The 14,126-nt window shown below is 29.7% G+C and overlaps 4 protein-coding genes across 6 annotated transcripts; 2 read left to right on the top strand and 2 right to left on the bottom strand.

Moving 5' to 3' along the window:
* Window positions 1-1,352: 1,352 nt before the first annotated feature.
* Window positions 1,353-6,998, bottom strand: LOC116777627 (uncharacterized). Its single transcript, XM_032671286.2, has 14 exons — window positions 6,645-6,998; window positions 6,383-6,567; window positions 5,677-6,289; window positions 5,536-5,605; window positions 5,357-5,422; window positions 4,871-4,945; window positions 3,892-4,798; window positions 3,749-3,813; window positions 3,534-3,625; window positions 3,328-3,452; window positions 3,136-3,173; window positions 2,086-3,065; window positions 1,651-1,910; window positions 1,353-1,573 (listed from the first exon to the last, which is right to left on the bottom strand). Exons 1-14 carry the CDS (start codon window positions 6,679-6,681, stop codon window positions 1,445-1,447), a joined length of 3,642 nt encoding a protein of 1,213 aa, XP_032527177.2. The 5' UTR covers window positions 6,682-6,998; the 3' UTR covers window positions 1,353-1,444.
* Window positions 6,999-7,168: 170 nt separating this feature from the next.
* On the top strand, window positions 7,169-8,134 carry LOC116777629 (uncharacterized). Its single transcript, XM_032671291.2, has 3 exons — window positions 7,169-7,483; window positions 7,686-7,785; window positions 8,016-8,134. The coding sequence occupies exons 1-3, from the start codon at window positions 7,280-7,282 to the stop codon at window positions 8,105-8,107; spliced, it is 396 nt and encodes a 131-aa protein (XP_032527182.1). The 5' UTR covers window positions 7,169-7,279; the 3' UTR covers window positions 8,108-8,134.
* A 1,078-nt stretch (window positions 8,135-9,212) lies between these two features.
* LOC116777628 (myosin regulatory light chain sqh) lies at window positions 9,213-11,604 on the bottom strand. 3 transcript variants are annotated; one of them, XM_032671289.2, is made up of 4 exons: window positions 11,524-11,604; window positions 10,751-10,950; window positions 10,320-10,458; window positions 9,213-10,037 (listed from the first exon to the last, which is right to left on the bottom strand). In XM_032671289.2, the coding sequence occupies exons 2-4, from the start codon at window positions 10,938-10,940 to the stop codon at window positions 9,842-9,844; spliced, it is 525 nt and encodes a 174-aa protein (XP_032527180.1). In that variant the 5' UTR covers window positions 10,941-10,950; window positions 11,524-11,604; the 3' UTR covers window positions 9,213-9,841. The 3 variants fall into 3 exon arrangements, with proteins under 3 accessions (XP_032527180.1, XP_032527179.1, XP_032527181.1); XM_032671288.2 differs by having other exon boundaries at window positions 11,381-11,524; XM_032671290.2 differs by lacking the exon at window positions 11,524-11,604 and adding an exon at window positions 11,108-11,239.
* Window positions 11,605-12,205: 601 nt separating this feature from the next.
* Window positions 12,206-13,522, top strand: LOC116777380 (dnaJ homolog subfamily C member 30, mitochondrial-like). The gene is made up of 5 exons (XM_032670892.2): window positions 12,206-12,363; window positions 12,454-12,639; window positions 12,711-12,798; window positions 12,910-13,063; window positions 13,135-13,522. The coding sequence occupies exons 2-5, from the start codon at window positions 12,463-12,465 to the stop codon at window positions 13,373-13,375; spliced, it is 660 nt and encodes a 219-aa protein (XP_032526783.1). The 5' UTR covers window positions 12,206-12,363; window positions 12,454-12,462; the 3' UTR covers window positions 13,376-13,522.
* The last annotated feature ends 604 nt before the right edge of the window (window positions 13,523-14,126 follow it).

Raw genomic sequence — 14,126 nt, 5'->3', positions numbered from 1 at the left:
TTGTTTTTTCTTTACATGTTTTAACTGATAAAGTAAAAATATGTATTTTATAACTTCTTTTTAGGAATGTATCTTAAATCTTTTTCTAACAAAAAGTAGGTGGTTTTGGGCAAACAAATTTAAGTTGAAGTTGAAGTTTTAATACTGCCGTTGATACGCTTTCACTATCAAAGAATCAATATCTCTTCCATTTCATGTGCTTATATGTTCCTGGTAACTTTGTTTTACTTTTACTTCCGTACTGCAAACCCGTGATCTCTTGCATTTTTATGAATACCTGGTACTTTTGTTATGATATAAACGTACGTTATACATACAACATACAACTAAGTTTAGATTAAATTCTATCTACGGACTAGTTTTTGCTCTCGTAATCATCCTCGTTAACTTCGAATTTGGTCTCAAAATAAAATTACATCTAATCTAATACATTAATTTGAGCAGTTAGTTTGTTATTTCAAATTAACAGCGTTTCGTTCAGCACGCACATATAATGTGTGTAAATTAAATTTTGCTTTCATTACTGTAAAATTTAATCAGAACACGTCGAGTAATTTTTGCACGAAATTGTTATACAAAAATATACTCTATTTACAAGAAATTATATAGACGAGCCATCATTGTTTTCTACCATAATTACGTGCTACAAACACAACCAATATGCACACAGTACAAACCGCCTACGTATGCAGTCTTTAAACTAAAACTCCGTATCATTTTGCTTTCCTGGTACATATGTCTATTTTTATTAATCTAACAAACTACTTCATTTTTAACAACTTCATTTTTCACTGTTTTGTTGTATTATATTATTAAATAGTAGTTAAAAAAAATTGGTGGTCAGTAGGCAAAAAATATTCCTTTTAAAATCTTTCCATAAAAATACACAGAAATAAATGATTAAAATAACATCAACAAATTTCACACATAATGTTATTTGCATTAATTATTAAATTTGATTATAAATTTGATTTAAAATTTAAAAATAATTATAGGTGAATAATTTTAAGTACTGATAATTAGTAAAGGTTTTTTTTACAAAGATAAGACATCAAAATTCACTTGATGTCAAATTTATAAAAACGTAAAAATTAATAATAACAACACCAATATTTCAATCGATAGCTTAACCAATGTTTTCTAGTGATTTATGATGTCCTAGTAGAATTTTTTACAACGACAGCGTTCCGTCATCGTAGATTGGAAGAGGAGTGTTCAAAGAACTATATTTTTTCTAAGTAAAACTAAACGTAAGAAATAATTGGAACTGAAATCAGAGACAATCAGAGAGCAAGCATTATTAGTTAAGTTTAATTATCAGGTTAACTTATTATATAATGAAAGACTTTTTAAAAGAAATGTGAGTATATATTTGAGCACAATTTAAAAGAAACAAATTTAAAACAAACATCTCATAATACAGATAAAACAAATTTAGAAAATTTCAACTTCGTCGCAGAAATTCCCGAACTGAGCTAAAAAAGCCTTTCTTCATTTTGTTCACTGGCAATATTGTGTGATTACTATAGAATGAAGCTGAGGTGTCGTATAAAGACGAATTCATATCCAGCAGCTACAATTATTATTTAATGCAAACGTAATTTATATTATAACGTAAAATTTTAACAATACATATTTATAACAACTTACTGCCAGGGAAGTGCTTAAATGATAGGAATCAGAGCTATTGAGAGTGGGCATCGTCTCTTTCCGTACGATATCCTTAATATTCGACGTTTCGTTTGAACGCATTATTATACAAGATATCAATCGTTGAAGGAACGGTTTCTTCGACTTGTAATCACCATCGCAATGTGGAGGTTTATTAGTTTTATGAGAATAATCTGTCTCGTCAGAGTACAGCGAATAAGCCGACGTACCGAGATTTGGAGTAACTGACCTCTTGTGTCCTAGATGGAAATAAAACGTGACCCAATATTCTCTTACTATTAAAAATATACTATTAAAAGTGTTTTTTACTTAATATGATGTATAGTAATATATAACGACAGTCTTGCAGTGAATCTACGTCAGAATTGAAACAATATGGTTGCAGAAAAGGAAAGTCATAGAAAATATATGTACCTTTGAATATAGTGAGAATTGAATTGTTGTGTCTTTGAACATTTTTTGCTTGAATGGATTGCATAACGTCTTTATTGAAACGTGTAGATGATGAAGACATTGCTATACATTTCTTATATTTCACTTGCGCATAGCGGATTTCAACAGAAGACACTGCCTGTCGGAGGGTGTTGCGTCTTGTGTGAGGTATATCTTTAAACATTGCACCCTCTGATATTTTATTGATACCTCCATATACCTCCTTGATTTTAGGTTTTTCATTTTCCGTCTTATATTTGTTCGTCGCACAGTTATCTCGTTTTTTAATTTCGTCTTCAACTGTCTGTATTCCACGGTCAATGAGTAATGGTGCTTTGAGTTTGGGCTTCACTTTAATTTCACCAACCGATACAACATTATAAGTTTTTATGTTAGATCGCTTACTTTTCTCTATGCTCAATTTCTTTGATATTTTACGTTCTACAATTTTTTTCACTTTCTCATATTGTTTTTGTGTTAACAATATGGATTTTTGCCGTCTAAATTGGTCCACTTGTAAAAATATTTGTATATTCTTACTAAGAACTACATTTTGGGACGTCGTATCATCGTCTTTACGTGACATATTTGTATCTATCTTGGGACGATCTTTGATAAAGCTTTCATCGTTTTGTAATCCAAATTTGTGGATCGCATCCGCGTTGCGGTTCACAAGAACTTCTCTTATGAAACTTTCTTCTTCTCTCGCCTGCAAAGTTGCTGGTGGTGTTGAATTAATTACATCTTGAGTTTTATTAACCGGTTTTTCTGTGACTCTTATTTGATTAGATACATTTGTTTCAGGACGAAGATTCTGATCAAGAAAATAACTATCGATACGTTCTTTTTTACGGTGACTTAGTCCTGGATTGGTCAATTTATTTAATGTTTCTTCATCATTGTGACGTTTCAAATATTTATTAATTTTATTAATACTGAGTCCCATCATCGTACTGGTTGGGCTGTCAAAACATAAATCAAATTATTAAATAAAATCCTGTAACATCAGAGTAAATAACCAAAAAAAAACACCTTTTTCTGCAGCGACACCCTCCATTTTGGGGAGTATTCTAAACAAAAAAAATACACAAGTAAAAAAATTAAAAAATTAAAAATACACATAATTACACTATCTCAGTTCCAATAGCAGATAGTGGTATAATGATAAAAATCAAACAGAAAGCGATGACTTTTAAATTAATTATTTATATGTAAATAGCAAACCCTGGTATTTTCACTATCCTGTCTTTTTTGATGTCTCATTACTCCGAGCAATTCCCTTATTTCACGATCTCTTTCATTTGGATCTGTGACCGAGCAATCATCCCCGGGATAATGTTTAACTGGTGCTAAAATATTCAGTTTCTTTTAGATAATAATATTATTATGAGAGTATAAACTTATAATGTCATAAAATAGTAAAACAGTACCGAAATTATCAGTGTCTAAGGTGGTTTGGCGGAAACTACTTCTATTATTCTTTAAATGACTTTTGCGACCCTGGTTAGGGCCTTTTCCTTGTCTGAAATCAATGGAATTACGATAATCTCGAAATTATTTTTATTATCAATAGCCTATTAAACTTTATTCAGTATAATATTGTAGTATTTCACATTACAAAAAAATAATAACAAAATTTCACTACCTTTTGCAAATTTCTATACTATCTCTTACATTTATTCTTGATTCTGGTTTCATTTTACCATCATTCTGTGGACGAAAATACACGCTCGTATATTTGTATTGGATTTTTGATTTCCCTATACAAATATTCGTCTTATCACTTACCTGGCTTCTTTTCGTAAACTGTTTATATTCATTTTTACCCACAACTTCATTAGCACGCATTCCTGGCTTTGTAGCTTCCTCACTGCTATCCATTTGAGGTGTTTTAATAGTTTTTTTTATGGAAACACCAGAGTCATAATTGGTATGTTCTAGAAGGACATCATAGCGTTCCTTGTCGCCGTCAATATTTATTGTCACTTTAGAAGCGTCGTCTTTGGGCGCAAATACCTTACTTTTCCTGTCATATCTATCCATACCATTAACATTTCGTAGAAAGCTATTTACTAGTGCCTTTTTAACTTGCTCCCTATCCTTAGACCTACCCGCTAACATTTTCATTTTATTTTGGTCTAATATTTCTGTTTCTAAAGACTTATCATTGCATTGGCAGACCGAACGATCTTGTAACTTATTGATGGTATTCGATTTTGGTGTTCTACTTTGTTGAGGATTACCCTTTTTGAATGAGTTATAATTTTTGGCACTCGTTTCTGATTTATTTAAAAACTCTTTTTTAGACTCATTTTTATTTTTTGGTGAAGAAGACCTACTTCTAGAGAATTTGGATTCCATTTTTGTTAATTTGGGCCCAATTGTTTTCTCTGGACTTGGTTCTCTAAACTTTTGTCTAAAATTACTTCTCATGATGTTAGGTACTTCTTTTCTTTTGGGAGACGTGTGACGTATCACTTTAACAGCATCATTATCAATTGCAGTATCTTGTCTTGGATAAACAGATATTATAACCAAAGGGCTTTTGCATTCCTTTAGAACATTATCTCCTGCTTCAGTATCCAAAGATGTAGGTGTTGTTGGAAGCGACCAATAACATTGATCACTCTGGTCCTTTTTTCTCGATTGTTGATTAAAATTGTTAAAATTTACTTGAGTACTCTGGTTTGATATTCTGTGGGCATTTAAAATATTCACTTATATAAGTAAAATCCGTAACAAATAAAAGTAGAAGTAAAATTTGTACCTGTTATTTTTCATGATTGGAGTGTCAAAGTAATCTTGATATGTAAAATCTGTTTGCACATTCGAGTCTTGCTGACTAGTTGACAAAACAAATATTTTGTAAATAAGTCAAATTTGCGTCTGGATATATTACAACTATGAAAAGATTTTGGATCATCTAAGCTGATTTACGTAACTTTGGATAAGATTAATATTAAGGTTTCCTCACTGGAAATATCACTCATCCATTAACTGGCTATAAACAACCGTAAATTTTTATTTAAATCAAAAGAAAGATATTGACACTTACAAAAATATTAACGTTAATCTTTTTCTATCCTGATATCCTATTATAAAAAAAAAAAAATAATTCGAGCGAATGAAAATCATGAAAAGGTACACAAAAGGGAGGCTTGAGCCATATAAAAAAAGAAACTTTTTAAAATAAATAAGACAGTAAGTCTGACTATACTTTATACAAATTTCTACTGAAATAACGTAGTATTACCGCTGCTGCCTTAAATTTTCACTCCTGTCTAAATTATGGACAGGCTTAGAACTCGAAAACCGACCTCTGAAAGATGAAACGTAAAAAAAATTGTACATAAGTATAGAGTTTCGTTCAATAAACACATCAATAATTCAAACAATGTTTATCAAAAAATACCTCAAAAAATTATAACTTACTGATTCCCATTGTAGTTCCTCTCGAAACGTGTGAATTCGTAAAAATCATTCGTCGTGACATTTGCTTCAACTGGAATTTTATTACTCCCATCAATACTTACGCCCCAATAACAAACAACATAGTATTGTAAATTATCTTACTAGGTTTATCGTTCACAGTCGCAGCGCATTTTAAAACATATTGGTCTTCGTGATTTAATCCTACCTGACCTACAACTGTCACACGACTTCTGCGATCAGTAACAAACGGTATGTTATCGGAAAACAATTCTTTGCGACAGTTACAGCTGTCTGTTGTGAGAGCAGTTTTTTTAGTCTTGACGTTTTTGCGCTCTTTACGCCTTTTTTTCTCCATTTTCAATGAATCTAATATTTGTTTTGATTCAGTAATTTTTCTGAATAATATATTTCCATATTTTTCGTTTACGTTGCGACAGTTTAAATCGACACTTTCAGATTTTTTGACTTCGTGAACTTTTTCTCTCTTATTACCTTTTATTAAAAAGTAAACGGATTTATTGTTGATAGAGTTCTCTTGGTTGGAAACCGTTGTTTGAACCTTTCTGGAACTTTGACAACGTTTATTGAATACTTTAGACGATTGTTTAGTTGCTTTTGGTATTACGGTTACTTTTATTGTGGGTCTCTCTTCTTTTAAAAAAGGTCTTGTGTTACAATTTATGTTGTGAAGGCTTAAATTAGAAACTGTATTGTATCTTGTCAGATTGAAAGTGGAACACTGCTGTTGAATAAACTGAAATGTAAGAACTAGATTATTTTTACAACATGTATTAATAATTATCGATTACAAAATAGAATAATAGTAAATACTTATTATTTTCCTTACCTTTGTATTTTCATCCAATAAAAGTGACGAACGTGTTTGAATGTCTAATTCATTAGAAGGACACGGAGAAGAATTAACAAAAATATTTCTCCGAAAATCTCTTATCAAGTGGTTAGTAGGCTTTAAGCTCCTTTGAAGAGAACTTTGACCTTTTTTAATGGGCAACACCAAAAAGTCCAACGAATCTAAGCAAATAAAAAAAATAAAAGAAAAGAAAACCACTTTTGTATAATTTTTCAAATAGCTCAAAATCGCTACTGACCAAATAACTCCGACTCCACTCGTACGTTATTCATCATATAAAAAATTTAATACTTTTAAATAAAAAAAAAATGTTAATTCAAATGAAAGTTTATTTAAATGTTCATATATAAAAGTAAATAGAATTAAGCGATGCTGTCATTTTACATGACAACTGGATCTATCAAACACATTAAAGTTTTCGTCGTTATTAACAAATCTCTGTACGATGTTCATAATATATTAGTTGTTACTTTTACTTGTATAATTACACAGAATAATGGAAATAAATATTTCATTATAAAATAATATGAGACCAAGCTTTTGTACATATATTTTATGAGGTGAGATGTTAAATATTTTTTATGTCGTTACAAAACACATACATTTTATTCTTCTTTACGACCAATAAATTATTTTAAATAAAACGTGGAGATGATATTTCTGAAACATATTGATTCTGGCTGAATACATAAATAAAGTTTATAAATCGGGATGTTTTAGTAATAAAACTGTCAAATTTTCTTTAACTATGATGATATCAAAATGACATTAAGCAATAGCTTAAATAAATATATCTTTATAAAATTATCTATGATTATCTGAAAAAAATTCTTAGCTTTTTATTTATTTTTGAAATACATCTTTAAATTAACAATGACGAACGTATTAGAAGATAGACTAGTGACTCAAATGGTTATCCCAGTGTCAGAAGAAACTTATTTTAATACAAAATGGAACTCCACTAGGGAGAAACTATGCCAATACGACATGCTATATCACCCACCAGATTATAACCCTAAAGCGTCAAGATCTGATCGCCAAGAACCAAAGATAATAAAAAGGAATATATGGGAACAGGTACGAGTTATCAAAAAAATATATATCACTGCTAAACTTATGAAATAGATGTGACCTCCAATAAACCGCTATAACATTAAAATTAATTTTAAGTAAACGATTACCTTTATTTACAAAGCAAGATATTAAAAATGACTTTATTATATCAAGCAACACTTTCGTTACAAATATTAAACTAATTACAATAATGGTAAAAATCCAGGAATTACATAAAGGAATCGCATCGACGACTCATTTCCAATTAAGTCGACCAAAATGGAAGCCATACGATTTACCAACAAAAGAATTTGTTAGAGTGCAAGGTAATTCTTTTTATAGATATTACGCTCAACTATTTAAGGGCATTTATAGGTGTACCATAAAAAAGCAATTATATTATTTTATACTCTGTCAAATGGATTCTTAACAAAACACTTAGTGTCTGTTGTTTCTTAAAAGACTTTCATATTTCATGTATAATTGCCATTTGAGTCCATGCGAACATAATAATGTACAAAAGGTACCTTATATTGCTATTCTTATAATCTTGCAGTAAAAAACGAAAATCCCCATATGCGTATCTACAGCGTACTGGAATGGGCTGTGCTTCTTAACGAAGGAAAACCAAGTTTATGCAATGACTAAATTAAAACTTTCTGGGAGGTTGCGAAATTCGACATTTTTTAATTTTACGTCAAAGCCCTAGTAAAGTATACTAAAAGAAATATATAACTAATTTTATGGTTACCTATATCCCAAGAGTTTAATAGATTATAAAATTTTACATTTTCTATTCAGCTCACTTTAATTTTAAACATATTCTTCAGTTGTTTAAAAATATATACATTTTCGCAATCGTATTTACAAAATAAGAATGAGAGCAACACTTAGCATTGTTTCATATCAAATTGGTTTAATTGAATTTCAATGATAAATAATAATACATATAACATGCAGAGAACATATTAAACGTATGTAAAATTAAGACCTTAAATAATTATTGTCTTCTGATTCTTAGATTTCCAGAATAGTTTAACGTTTATTTTTACTCGTTTATTCTTAGCGAGCCATTTCATACCCATATAGTTCGAGGTACGAGTGTATTTAAGTTATCTAGACCGCCATCTTGGACATTTCGCTGTCTCTGTATGACGTCACATACTTAAGTATTATTAGCCAAACAAAACATTTAACTATGCTTTGATGATTACGTTATAGGCAATATTTAAAGACAGTCCTACTTACATATATGCAAGTTAGCTAGAGCCTTATTTATATGAATGGTATTTTCGAGAAGTATCAAACTATATTTCTGAAATTAAAATTTTGCCAGCTGGTGACAATAAAATTTAATGCTTACAAGACTAAAGGCCTGTTACTGCTATAAGGTTTTGATATTAAACTTAACTATTATAGGAAAATTATAAATAAACTAAAAACAGTTCAAATATAAGCTTTTTCGTAATTTTTTCGAAAAAAATACAACAATTTGTCCAACATAAAACAAAACGTACATACTGTCATTAGTAAGTATAATTTTACTGAGAGCATATTTTGGTAAAATAATGTTTCTTTATTATTAAATGTACATACATATATAAGGAAAAGTCATTTCGACCTTGTCGGTCATAAAGCTAATCACAAACATGGTCTCCGCCTGATATTATCTTGCCTGATATTAAGACTATTTTTGATCATGTTGTCAACATGGTCGAGATCATTAGGCGGTTTGGGAAATGAAACGCACGGCTTTTACGATATATTTATATGAAAAACACGTTATAAATACATAGGTGATTAATCAAAGGATACATTTCTAAAGCATTAGTCGTGACAACATTTGGGACTAATTAGATCATTTTATAATAAAGTCATAATTACTAGAACGAAAACATTAGAAAACAGGAATGATAACACCTTTCAAGCCAATGAATCAATTCAAAATACTCCATACAAAGAACTAGTTACATTATCAACATAATTGATTATTATATCTTTAAATGGTTAATACATTTGAATACAAAGAATATATAAATTAAATTAAAACATGCTCGTCAGGCTTTCAATGGAAATGTTTGAAAAAAAATGCATGATTTAAAAGAATCAGAAATGCAACAAATTTCTTATAATTCTATTTTAGCACCTCGCCGTCTTTTGAGATTGATGTGTCCATACAATCTAACGTAATCTTGAAAAACTGATAGGTTACACACATATGGGAAATTTGGTGTCACCAAATTGTCGTGCTTACACAATTTTAAGATGAACTCAGAGATTTTGAAGTAGGTATGTGTGCATAGACCTTAATAGATTGGTTTGGTTATGTAAGATTACATTATGAGATAACATGTACATTGAAAGAAAACATTCAAACAACATTTACTGCTCATCTTTATCCTTGGCGCCATGCTTCAATATGCGTGTGAATTCCACATAGTCAAAGAGCCCATCCCTTATGGGAGCCTCACGCAGCATTTCATCAACATCGTCATCAGTGAACCTGTCTCCCATTGTAGTAAGCAGCTCCCGGAGACGCTCCTCCGACATAACACCATTGTTCTCTTCATCAAAACAACTGTGAATATTATAAACAAATTTAGCATTTACATAGTTAGATAATTAAAAAATTTTATAACATTAAGACAAAACTAAACATTCCTCACCAACTCATGATAGTTAGTCACACAAATATTAAACTCAACTACTTTATTTCCACCAAATTTGTAAATAAATATACCACTTATACTATAAATATGCGAATTCTCAATTTTGTCTAATGAAAAGCATGTCATAATTATAATCCACTGTGTTTATAGTGTAGAAGCACAAAAAAATATGCTAAACAAGAGTTTCATACCCAAATGCATTCTTAATAACATCTTCGGGATCTGTTCCTTGGAGACGCTCACCAAACAGGGTCAGGAACATGGTGAAGTTGATAGGACCCGGCGCCTCATTCATCATAGCATCCAAGTATTCTTCGGTGGGGTTCTTACCTAAAGGTAATATAAAAAAAGTAATATTATAAAAGTAGGTCACAATAATGTTAGTCAATTAGTATGCTATAGTAAAATGTATGGCTTCCAGATAAGACATGTATTTCACTGTGTCCTTATTTAAATACTAGATATGGTGTAACAAAATGAATAATATGAGTTGTTACAACATTTAAACCTAATAAATAATATGGCAAGTGATTTTCCTGTCCAAAACTACTATAACTACTGTTATCTTCAAGTAATGTTCAATGCATATCGAGTAAGACGACTGTAGAGTAAAATAAGTTACCGAGAGAAGCAAGCATGTCATGGAGATCTTCTTTGTCCACAAACCCGTCCCGGTTTTGATCGATCATGTTGAAAGCCTCCTTGAATTCGGCGATTTGCGCCTGATCAAACATAGCAAAGACATTTGAAGTGGCACGCTGTGCGCGCTTCTTGTTGGTACCACGACGACCGGCTGTCTTTCTTGACGACATCTTCACTGGCCTGATGAAGTATTTGGATTAATTGAAATTTAATTCTAATAGTAAAAACTAGCTCACAACTGGCACATCCAAATGTTTATAACAAAAAACACTTTTTCATCTTATTATATTAAAACACACTTGGATAAAAATATGTTAGTCCTAGTAAAATAACGTACAAGAACTTTTTAAATCTTGCACGTATAACGTCACCCAAATTCTGGTTGTCAGGTCTGAGTCACAGTTCAATCAACTAACGAAGATTCGTTAAAAACAGTCACAAAGGAAAACGATTAACATCTGTTCACTTTACCAAACGTATGACACAAAAATGAAATCCACTATCACTACAATACCATAAATGGTAGTAAACTTTAACTCAGTGCGGCCAAGGATATAAATATATAAATTTGCTTATATACTAACATTCGATAAAGGTTTAACAGACTTACCTGAAATATAACTTGTAACAATTACTTTTAAAATTGATATAATCAAAAATTTTATGCTAGTTCTAAACGAATGACTAATACAATCAATGTATAAATATATATAATATGTATAAATAAGACTTATAACGAACGCTCAAACTTGCCTTAGTTTGACTCACGAGTCACGTCTCACACTCACAAGTCAAGTTTTAATGTACTCAAGCAATGTGGACATCATAAAAAAACAAATATAGACAATAATTAATTGTAGTTTAGTTAAAATATTATTAATAAAAAGTTTTTACAAATATAAACGAAAATCTCTTATATCATCAGAATTGTAAACATAGTCAGAAATAAGAAAAGTATTGAATGTCCCTCCATTTTATTCCTAGACCCATACTCGCATTTAATGAAGTTATAATAAGATATTTAAGGAAAAAATTCTACCATAAAATAATGAATTTATTATTTATTAATCTACAATTGTTTAACTACAAAATTCTTGTAAACAAAATTTATCTTGAAATATATTAGGCCAAGCGATAATTACTACAGAGAGATTAGTATTGCAAAATAGAAATAGAATTAAACATCTTAGGGACGATGGTGCTTTCCTCCATTAAATGAAGTATTATATAATCTATAATATTAAAATATAACTATGAATTGAGATGATATCAAACAGAAAAAATATTATAAAATTGTTTGTTAGACAAAAATATATACATATACATATATAGCTTGAGAAATAATATAAAATAAAATTTATTACGTTTATAAACAATTTTTAAGAAAGTAAAAAATGAAATTAAAAATTGCAGCTTTCAAGGGATTGAATGATTGAAACAGATGACAAATAATCATACAATCATCTGTCTGGTGTTGTTGGATAATCAAATCCAAGGGCATGTCGTAAATCATTACGAATTTCAAAATATCAGTATTTTTTGCTGATTTAACATCTTTATATAAATCTAATGGTGTAGTTATAACGAAAATTTGTAAGTAATCAGATGATTCATTTATTATGTATCGAATATATCTTCTATTGAATTGTCATGAACATAAATAACCTGTTTCACATTTCACAGTATTCCAAAATGCTAGCTCAAAACAAAGTGAAATTACTTTCAATTTACGTTCGTTGCATAAGTACAACAAGTCGATTTGGAGCTAGTCATTACGATGTGCTTGGAATAACACCAAAAGCGACGCAGAACGATATTAAATCGGCATATTATGAATTATCGAAAAAATATCATCCTGATAAATCAAAGGTAATAATTATGATTAAGAAACCAATATTATTATAACACCCAATATATGAAAAATATTAATTTCATTTCAGGATGAGGAATCAGCAAAAAAATTTAGACAAATTTGTGAAGCCTATGAGGTTCTTGGCAATGTAACCTTGAAGAAAATGTACGACAAAGGTAAACAAGAAATATTGTGACTACATCGTTTATTAATCAAAATCATTAATACATAAATATTAATTTCATAAAATATCTTAATTATATCGCTCTATGTAATATTTTTCAAAGGTCTGATTGTGGGAAAGGAAAATACGTCTAGAATGGAATATCAACCGGAACCAGAGCCTGCAGATCCTACATTGAAGTTCTATAAATCTCGGAATAATAAAAATGTTATACCTACAATGGATGGTCACACACCAATCTTTGACTTTGATACCTGGTTAGATTACATTAATTATCACAGCCTTGTAATAGGATATCTGCATTCTTAATTCAAATACCATTTTTCAGGTCGAAACAACATTATGGAAATTTGTTAAAAAAACACAACTACGCCAGGGACTTTGTTAAGAAGCAAAAGAAAAAAGAAATGGAAATATCACAGACTAACCATCAAGAGGCGGTCTTTTATCTTTTACTTGTCTGCTTTTTCTTTTTTATGATTGCAATAGGAAAAAGTGATTATGATAACAACAAAATGGAAGAAACCAAACCGGTACAAGACTCAAATAAAGCAACAGTCTTAAAATAATCCTGAATGTTGATTAGAGGAAATTGTTGATTTACTAATTCATAATATATTTATTTAGCTTATTGTATATACTGTACATAATTTTTATTGCATAAAAATTAGAGTTAGATAAATTATAATTGTTGAAATATATTGCTAAAATATTAACTTACAAGCTTTTATTTAACAACCAATATAAAAAATTTGTGGCCGCTGTTTGGCTGTCGGTATACATATAGTCTTGGGGTATTAAGACAGCGGTTCCTGAAATTTTAGAAATATTGAGATGTTATTCTGGAACTAGTAAATTTTTGGGTATTGGATTTCTTAATAATCAAGTTAGGAATCCAAAGTCTATATACTAAGAAATATACATGACGAATAACAAAAGTACAATTTAAAATGTATATACATATAATTAGTTGAAAATTAGCATTCATTATATAATAAAAAATATAGCAACGTATTTTATGGAATAAGCAATATTTTTGGTTAATTTTTATCAAGATTCCGATATTAAATTGAAATGTGCAGAAACAATATATTTTAGTAACGTAAAAATTTAACACAAAATATGTTTTCAATGAGAAAATTTTCTCTCTTCTAGTAAAATGTAACATTATCCAGACTAAAAAGACTTCTACACAACATTCATGTGAAAGATATATTATAATCTGTGCATTCGGTCACTGTTACAAATGAACAGTCACAGTGAGCCTGTTAACAATTTCAAATGATTTAATGTAAAATTATTTAATATTTTTCATCATCA

Source organism: Danaus plexippus, chromosome Z, assembly GCF_018135715.1.
Source record: "Danaus plexippus chromosome Z, MEX_DaPlex, whole genome shotgun sequence".
NCBI classification, from domain to species: domain Eukaryota; kingdom Metazoa; phylum Arthropoda; class Insecta; order Lepidoptera; family Nymphalidae; genus Danaus; species Danaus plexippus.
Note: the sequence above shows the minus strand (reverse complement) of the source record. Positions and strands in the feature narration are given on the sequence as shown.

Coding starts and splice junctions, on each gene's coding strand:
- LOC116777629 (XM_032671291.2), top strand. CDS start 7,280: ATGACGAACGTATTAGAAGATAGACTAGTGACTCAAATGGTTATCCCA. Junction 7,484..7,685: donor AAAGGAATATATGGGAACAG/GTACGAGTTATC, acceptor GTAAAAATCCAG/GAATTACATAAAGGAATCGC. Junction 7,786..8,015: donor AGAATTTGTTAGAGTGCAAG/GTAATTCTTTTT, acceptor ATAATCTTGCAG/TAAAAAACGAAAATCCCCAT.
- LOC116777627 (XM_032671286.2), bottom strand. CDS start 6,681: ATGATGAATAACGTACGAGTGGAGTCGGAGTTATTTG. Junction 3,814..3,891: donor AGTTTACGAAAAGAAGCCAG/GTAAGTGATAAG, acceptor TTTCGTCCACAG/AATGATGGTAAAATGAAACC. Junction 3,453..3,533: donor CTTAGACACTGATAATTTCG/GTACTGTTTTAC, acceptor TGAATATTTTAG/CACCAGTTAAACATTATCCC.
- LOC116777628 (XM_032671289.2), bottom strand. CDS start 10,940: ATGTCGTCAAGAAAGACAGCCGGTCGTCGTGGTACCAACAAGAAGCGC. Junction 10,459..10,750: donor TGACATGCTTGCTTCTCTCG/GTAACTTATTTT, acceptor TATTACCTTTAG/GTAAGAACCCCACCGAAGAA. Junction 10,038..10,319: donor GTTATTAAGAATGCATTTGG/GTATGAAACTCT, acceptor TAATATTCACAG/TTGTTTTGATGAAGAGAACA.
- LOC116777380 (XM_032670892.2), top strand. CDS start 12,463: ATGCTAGCTCAAAACAAAGTGAAATTACTTTCAATTTACGTTCGTTGC. Junction 12,640..12,710: donor ATCATCCTGATAAATCAAAG/GTAATAATTATG, acceptor ATTTCATTTCAG/GATGAGGAATCAGCAAAAAA. Junction 13,064..13,134: donor ATCTTTGACTTTGATACCTG/GTTAGATTACAT, acceptor ACCATTTTTCAG/GTCGAAACAACATTATGGAA.